Raw genomic sequence first — 8,444 nt, 5'->3', positions numbered from 1 at the left:
ACAAGAAGACAGAGACAAGAAGACAGAGACAAGGAGACAGACCATATCCAGACTTCATGGGTCAAACGGAGCTGCCAGGGTCGACTGTAGCCAAGCAGGTGGACAGGATGGAGGAGAAGGTCTGTCAACAGGTGTCTCAGTCTCTGTGTGTCTGTCTCTGTGTGTCTGTGTCTCAGTTTGTCTGTCTCTGTGTGTCTGTCTCCGTTTGTCTGTGTGTCTGTCTCTGTGTGTCTGTCTCTGTTTGTCTGTCTCTGTGTCTCTGTGTGTCTGTCTCTGTGTGTCTGACTCTGTTTGTCTCTGTGTGTCTGTCTCAGTTTGTCTGTGTCTCTGTGTCTGTCTCTGTGTCTGTCTCTGTGTGTCTGTCTCTGTGTGTCTGTCTCTGTGTCTGTCTCTGTGTCTGTCTGTGTCTGTGTCTCTGTTTGTCTGTCTCTGTCTCTGTGTGTCTGTGTCACTGTTGCATGAACTTTCATGCAACTTTCATCCACCACCGGGTGGCGTTACAGGCTGTTTGTTCGTGCACTGTCCGTATATTTAACCGCCTGTAAGTCATGTGTTTGACACGTGCATATTTAAATGGACGTTTTTTTACTGTTCTGTCTTTACTGATCGATTAATCTGTCGATTTATGTTCAACTTGTCTATAAGATGTCAGTGGCTGAAGTCTTTGAAACATGATTAATCTGTGGACTGACTGATCATTAGATGTAGAACGTAGATGTGCGATCTGGATCTACACTATCTGGATGAGGACGGACACCTGTTACTGCCAGATGTTTTAAATGGGGGCAAAACATCCTGACTGAAAGTTGTGTGGTTTAAATCCACCATTATTATTATTTCTACATGAACCCTCTGAAAGAACAGGTAGGCCCGGTCTGGTTCCTGTGGCACTAATGACCTAGATTCACCTCTTAACCTTCTAAAAGCTGTGAATAACCTGCTGCAGTCACAGTTAATAGAAGACGAACCATGTTGTCCTGTCCTGTTTTTAAAAAAATCAAGAACTGACTTACTCATACTCTTGAAATCACCTTCGTTAATAACGAAACTGAGGCAAAACGCTGGAAAATTCCCTCAGTGGTAATCATTCATTTCTACAGCTAGTTATGATGATGATAACAATAACAATTTATATTTAAACTTCTTAAAGAAGAAAACTAACTTCATCAAAGAATTGATCAAAAGTAGATCCACAGAAAAACAAGTTTTAGATAAAACAATGATTGATTAGTCGCCAACTCTTTTGTTAATTAATTGTTTTGAGTCATTTTTTAAAGGAAAGAATGTCAAAGTTTTCTTTGGGCTTTGGGAAACAGTGATGAACATGTTTGTTAGCTGCGGGCCTAAACTCGGCATGCCTTACCTGATGATATTTTCCAGGATGCACCAGTTTTCTGTGCTGACTGACTGCATTTCTATGATAAACTTGTCTCGACAAAGGGCGTCAATGTACTGTACCAGCGTGTCCTCTTGACAGTGGGCTGTGAATCCCCAGTCCTGAAAATCCTCTACAGAGTGAGAAACACACACAAACCAACAGGGACACACAGATATTAATATTAGATTACATTATTCAGATTGTCTTCCTGTGTGATGTGGATGGATTTCATAAAAGTTTTGAGCACACTCAGGAACCGAGTAGCACTTCTTGAAAGTGAAACTGAGTGTTTGGTTCGTGTGTAAAGCTGTCGAGTAGGGACAGGAAATTTAAAAGCACAGATAAGGACAATGGTTTCCTGTTCTTCTGCAGGATAAGTGAAAAAAAACAACTCACCATCATCATCTGTGATAACAGTTCGGTTGCTTTCGAGTTCATCTTCAATTTGACTCATGCTATCCTGGTTCACGCTGGACGTCACATTGCCGGGATTCATTCTGCCTACAGACATTAAAATAAACATTTTATTCGACTAATATATGATGTCAAATCTAAACGATGACCGCATTCTCTTATCAAAATCACACTTTCCCATACATAGAGACACATGAGATGTCCCTTCATGGTGCAGACCGGTCAGACTGTCTGAGGTAGCTCTCGCAATCGAGTCTCTTTCTGCAGCAAATGATGAATCCACGTTACGTTTACAACATGTAATGTAGCGAGTATCAACATGCTAGAGATAACATGTCGAGCGGAAATCTCTGCCTACCTATGTTAGAGTTTGTTTTTAATAATTATGAGTAGAGTTGTCACGATACCAAAATGATTAACCACGATACTGCAGCCTTATTTTATAAACTGCAATGTATAAATACTGAATATATATAATACTTAGTTACTTCTAATGTTGTGTGGTGCATGATAAACATAATACTGCTGAAGTAAGAATTAGACTGAAACAAGTTTCAAACAACAAGTTTGTTTTTTTGAGTAAAATCAGTGACGACGACGTCGCGGCAGACTCTGCGCTCGGCCCGGTGCTTCTGCCACGGTGACTGTGTCGTCTCGTGTTCGTGACTGTAAGCCGAGACAGAACTTCAGCTTGTTTGTTTTGAAGTGAGTTTCTATGGAAGCGGAGCTGTCTTCATGGAGTTCGTTCTTGCCGGCAGAAACACACGAACAGCCAATGAGCTAACAGACGGGCGGCCTATCATATCTCATATCGGCAAACAGCCGATCATTCAGCAGCTAGTTCGGTTGCAGAAGTTGCCATGTTGGTTTGTTTACATGGAAACTGAAACTGGCACCGGTAGTTTAGTAATCCACGGTAGGATCTGTAGAATTTCTAGTGAAGTAGGAACTGTTATGATCACTTATTTACAACATTTGCCTTAAGTTCATTTCAGTGCATTCTTATTAATTATTCAGGACAGGAAAGCAGCGCATATTTGAATTAAAATGGCCAGAAAAATACTAATTTTGTTAGAATAATTAGAGACTTTTTGAGCTAACCAGCGCCGCCTTTCTCACGAATCCGCACGTCTGCATATGTGACGCAGTAAACTGTCGAACCTTTACAAAACTTTTAGCTGATTGAGTTTTTGTAATTGGTGAATGTAAAATCAGCTGAACTGGTTGTCACTGGTTTCAACCTAATGACGATTTAAAGACGTCACTGTGGGCTCATCAGATTGACAACAGATATCATCATTAGTTGCTACTCATACTGAAAACATGAAGATGAGCCTTACCGTTGAATGTTTGGTTCCCTTTGCTCATCACTGCTCCTGTCACGTTGGCTGTTTGTGATTCCACAATACCTGAGGACACACATTCAACAAAGCTGTTTAACATCCAACATGTTAACCGAACACTCTGACACCAGCCTTTTGTTTGCTGCCTCCACATTTTTTCCTTCATCAACCCTACACACACACGGGGGGGAAGCAATGGACACACACACACACACATGGAAATATGCAGAAAACAGGAAACACTGAGAGATTAAAACACCGCAAACTTAAAAACCCACATGTGAAATGAAACATGTGTGAAGTCGGATACATACCGAGGAGCAGAGCGGGGAAGAGCAGGTACAGGATCATGGTGGATGAAGGGATCAGCTGTAACTTTCGAGGCTGGTCGCTGACCTGAGGTGCCATTAAAAAGCTGAAGGTCTGAGAGCTGAGTGGGTTAAGGGAAAAGCCCAACCCTCTTTATCTGTGTGTGTGTGTGTGTGTGTGTGTGTGTGTGTGTGTGTGTGTGCATTCATATGTGTGGGTTTATGTTCCGGTGATGCTAAAATGTGTCAGATAAACACATGAATGATGAATTAGAGGCCCCTGTCCTCCTTCTTCTTCTTCTCTAGTTGAAGATGATTCCATCTGTAAGGAGTAAATAAGAAAGAGCTGGTATGTCCGACTAACATAAACACATGATAACACGTAATACGACAGCGATTCGCCTCCTAATTGGAGCAGGGCCGGCCTGCGATGTCGGTGGTGATATGGTCAAAGGCGACAGCATGGCCTGTTTTCCTGCTCTTCCTCCAAACGCTCTTAAAGGATTTCCTCCTCCATTTAGCGGCCGGGACGGCGTCTGTCCAGACCGAGACAGGACTGCAATCAGGAAGCCGGTGCAGCACGAAAGATTGGCAAAGCTCCTGAAACACATAAACAACATCCCTGTTGGCTCGCAGGCTGCTCCGTCATGTTAGCACAAGGTGTGTGCAGCGAGCGGTAATGATGCAGACACAAAATACCCAACGTGCTTCCTGCACTTTATGTTTTTTTATTTATTCTGGAGTCTGCGTGGGACTACTAAGTGTTAAAAGCAGCTACGTCTCTGGTTTGTCGTTTTCAGCGTGCAGGATGTCTTTGTTGGCTTCTGTCTACACCTCAGCTCGCGGAGACAGGAAGCTGTTGTGGTATTCGGGGGTTTGCTGCACGTTGAGAGACGTTTAGGGACATTTTTGGAATTCACAAAAGCAAATTAAGGATGTGCTGCGACCACGTGATATGTTCAGGTTCGCGAGGCTGTTTTTGAATGAGTGACAATGAGTTCTTACACTAAATATTTCAGTTATCTATTCTTATGACGTTCCATATCCATAAAAGCTACGTTCCTTGTACCTCAGTGTTGTTCCAATTTTCTAAAAAACAAGATAAACGTCCCACACAGTGACCCCTGTCAGTCCCTGGACCCCAGTTTAAAAACACTTTAAGAACAGTTTCTATAGTCTGAGTATTAATATATTTTAATCATGCACCTTCATGTGTGTTGGCCATGTAACTGAATCCAGAGATCACGTCTGAAGTTAAACGTCTTCATGAGTAAACATTCATTTCCTCATCTCCTCCACTGGCACTGCGGCGGCGATGACACACAGATATGACTCACGTTACACGGGTGAGGGTACGAAAACAACTTAACACATTGTCCTGCTTCTCGACATCAAATAAACCACGACAGACTTCCCCACTGCAAGCATACGTGTGTGTGAAAGAAATCATCACTACAAGCTTTTCAAAATGTGTGTGCACGTCGAGAAAGTTTAATCAAATGTGTGGTCAAATTCATAATCTTGTTTACAAGATATTTTATTCAGGCAATGTTGTTGTACATCTGAGCACTGAACCAAGGGTTTATATTTCTTAAATTGAGGTTAAAAAAGTGAAGTTTAGGCATGTGTATGAATTCAAGTATTTCATAGATGCTTGTACTTCCTCAGAGTACTTCTCCAAACAAAGATAACAGTCAGAAGCCCACAAACACTTTACCAGCTCCACATTTCCACACTTAAGAAGTGTTGCAATGCTGCAGTCACAAGCATCTCCAGTCCGATGATGTTTGTACTGTCGCCGGTCTGATCGTGCTGGTTCTGAAACGATCACTAAAACTTGTTTCAATTCGCCCTCCAGTGGTGAAACCCAGCAGCTGTTTGATTCTTATTGTTCTTGTAAACAAAACACTTGATCTGAAACTTCATCTTCACACCATTTCTCCTCAAACCACACGGACCTGCTCCGATCTTCACGCCTCTTGTTTTTGTGTGTGTGTGTGTGCTTTCAGAATGACACACTCGGACAGCAAGAAACTTCAACTCTTTGCAAAACTGCTTTCTAATAAGAGTGCAGATTGTAAAACCCGTTGCTTACCATTTACCACATTTAATGCTCGTCATGCATGGACGCAGGTGTCCTGTGAAAAAAACAGAAAGATTTGACAACAGTAAATTCAAAACTGTAAATCTTTAACCACATAGCTCTGAACGTCAACACTCCAACGCTCCGCTCCACTGCAGACTTTAAAACTGTGTATATCTGCAACATGCAAACATAGTTTAATCATTCCTATATATTATACTTTCTATGAAGACCACACAGTCATAATACTTTATGACTCCACTCATAAACACACACAATGCTTTACGATGCACTGTATCAACAGACAGAAAACATGACAGTGTCAGTGGGCGCTTTATTAGGTGCTTCTGTACAATACGATGCAATTACAGCTCAGACATAAATTCTACCGTTATAAAGTTTATAATTAGAAATGTGTAAATTCACTTTTTGTCCTTCTCCTACATGAAATGGGCAGAATATTGGACACACTTTAGAATATTATGCATTACAACTATGACCCCCAACCCTAAAACATTGCATTTAAGTAGAATAATTAAATTGCCATTGTAGGAATAGAAATGTTTTCAGGTTGTAACTCGAAGCACTTTGACCAGATCTGGGTAGAAAACCAAAGACTGAAAAGCAGAATGAAGTAGATTCATACTTCGAGTCGAGCAGGTGATTATCCTCAGCGTCAACATATGATTTAACAAACGATCAAAGTACAGAGCAACAAGGACAATCAACCAATTGTTTTAACATTTATACCTCTCAGTCAGAGCTGATTAGCCAATTAATTTATCAGTAAATCAACAGAAAAACAGTTGGCAGCTAATTTAGTAATTGAATAATTGCAAGATGCTAAAAATTCAGAGGTGTACAGTAAGTTGTTACAAAATACCCCACAAAGGGTAATAAAATATGAAGAGCAAATTTCTTAATAATCAGGATTACACAAAAGGTTTTAAAGTCGACACTGACGGCTCCGATTTATCTCCCTTTGTAAATTAAAATGTCATTACCACTTCATAATAACTTTATAACAAGTACAATGGTTGTAACTAACGGCCTTGTTTATGGAAAGTAAAATCTGTTTTATTAATTACTTTTAATGATTGTGATGATGTTACCTATCTTAATAACATTTTACACATGCATAATGCAAGAACTCTTAAATTAATTAATGACTCAGGGCTTTTTATAATCCATGAATTGTCATGATAGTTTTCTATAGAGCTGCAATGATTTGAGTCACAAATCACAATCACAGACTATGTTTTGATAATCGATTGTTTGTAATCTAAAGTCATTTTAGCAGAAAATGTTTTTCATATCATCTTAAACTGCATTTTTCACTATTCACTACCATCACTGAAATCAGTTAGTTGCAGCCCTAATCATCTATAAAACACTAATAAATGATTTTTTTTCTTATTACGCATGAATAAACATCAAAAGTGAAAATATTGTGTATTTAATAATATCATATCAGAGGCCATAGGGAGTCACTGGAAGTCCTAAACTTGTCTGAATGTTAAAGTACGTGTAGGTAGATTTCTGTGGCATCTGGGGGGTTGCAATGTGAATAAAATCTGGAGAAACTGCAGCCGTGAAATGTGCCAGTGTTCGGTGGAAGAGGACCTGCGGTGTCTGTGATTGTTGCAAAACAGTTCGGTGCTCTTCATTCCAAAGACTGTTGGCACAGGTTGAGCTGAAGGTCACCAGTTTCACGTCAGTTAACAAGAACCACATTGACAAACAAGAAAAAAAGGGGCAGAAACAATGGGTTCAGAAAAACCACATTGTGATCGATTGTCAACATGTCGGTGCAGCTGTCAAACAGTTCCCATAGGCAAAAACAGTTCAAGTCAACCCATTGCACAGTTTCTCATGGTCTGCTGTCACCGTCTGAGGCAAACATTGTGGTTTATGTTTATCACTGTTAATGTCTCTGCAGCTATCAGGAGATATGTTTGCAGTCTGAATTAGTGCAGCGAGGTTAATCGTGTGTTTGCTTTCACTGCAGAGTGCAACTTCAATCGCCTGTGGTGAAATGTATTCGTTAATTGATGATGAACTGATACATTTGTGATTCCTTTTCACCAATCTTTTACCTGAGTTTCTGTTATGCAAACAACAAGCCGCAGTCTATAGATCTGGCCAAAGCTCTTGTTACCGTTGAATGCAACAGGGCGGCACAGAGGGGCAGTGGTTGGCACTGTTGACTCACAACAAGAAGGTTCCTGTGTTAGGCGGTGTCGTAGTGAGACCATGCCCATGCATGGGTTATATTGTGGACTGTAAATAGCTCATACGGTTGTCATATTCAGAGATATGAAAGCGATTGTTTACCCCACCGCTTGCTCCAGCTACAGGATCCTCACTATCTTCTATTATTGTAATTATTCTTAAATGTTTATTTTTATAGCATGAGCCAATGCCATACACCACAGCATCTACAACTTCATCTAGTTTGCAATGACACTTTTAAAATACACACATCGCAACAGGAACATTCATGTCACCACATAAAACACAAGCAATGCACAAGCCAAGTCTGCGATCAGTCATCTAATAGACTCGGTCAAAACATATGTGACCCTATCATAAAAAAACAAAGCAAACGCAAATAAAGATGCAACAAAATTCTCTAAAAAAACAGTTCTACAGCAAAGCAGGTCCTCAACCTCCAAACATCATTTCAGTTAAAGCTTCTTCTAAACTAAATCGAACTGATACAGTGCAGGTCAGGTGTGGGCCTTTACATCCTTCTGCAGTATTAGTTGTTTGGCTTTGGTTGAGAACAGCAGGTGCCAGCCGACACATCTCAACACTGTGGTGTCCAGGGTCGAAGAGACCTTATGTTGCCTTCATAGACATAATAGATAGCATAAACATAAACAGACAACAGTGTCTCCAGACTAGAACATGCTGAC

At 40.6% G+C, this 8,444-nt stretch overlaps 1 protein-coding gene across 1 annotated transcript in view; it reads right to left on the bottom strand.

Annotated features, from left to right (window-relative positions):
• The window catches only part of LOC104929211 (uncharacterized), a 5,483-nt gene extending 1,216 nt beyond the window's left edge, over positions 1-4,267 (bottom strand). Inside the window, exons 1-4 of the mRNA XM_027289457.1 lie at positions 3,450-4,267; positions 3,133-3,201; positions 1,775-1,879; positions 1,364-1,508 (exon numbers count right to left, since the gene is read on the bottom strand). Of these exons, the coding sequence (XP_027145258.1) occupies positions 1,364-1,508; positions 1,775-1,879; positions 3,133-3,201; positions 3,450-3,543 (413 nt within the window). The 5' untranslated portion in view covers positions 3,544-4,267. The remainder of the gene's footprint in view (positions 1-1,363; positions 1,509-1,774; positions 1,880-3,132; positions 3,202-3,449) is intronic.
• Positions 4,268-8,444: the final 4,177 nt, after the last annotated feature.

The sequence above is a fragment of the Larimichthys crocea genome, chromosome XVI, assembly GCF_000972845.2.
Source record: "Larimichthys crocea isolate SSNF chromosome XVI, L_crocea_2.0, whole genome shotgun sequence".
Lineage (NCBI taxonomy): Eukaryota > Metazoa > Chordata > Actinopteri > Sciaenidae > Larimichthys > Larimichthys crocea.
This window is presented reverse-complemented; position numbering and strand designations above follow the sequence as displayed.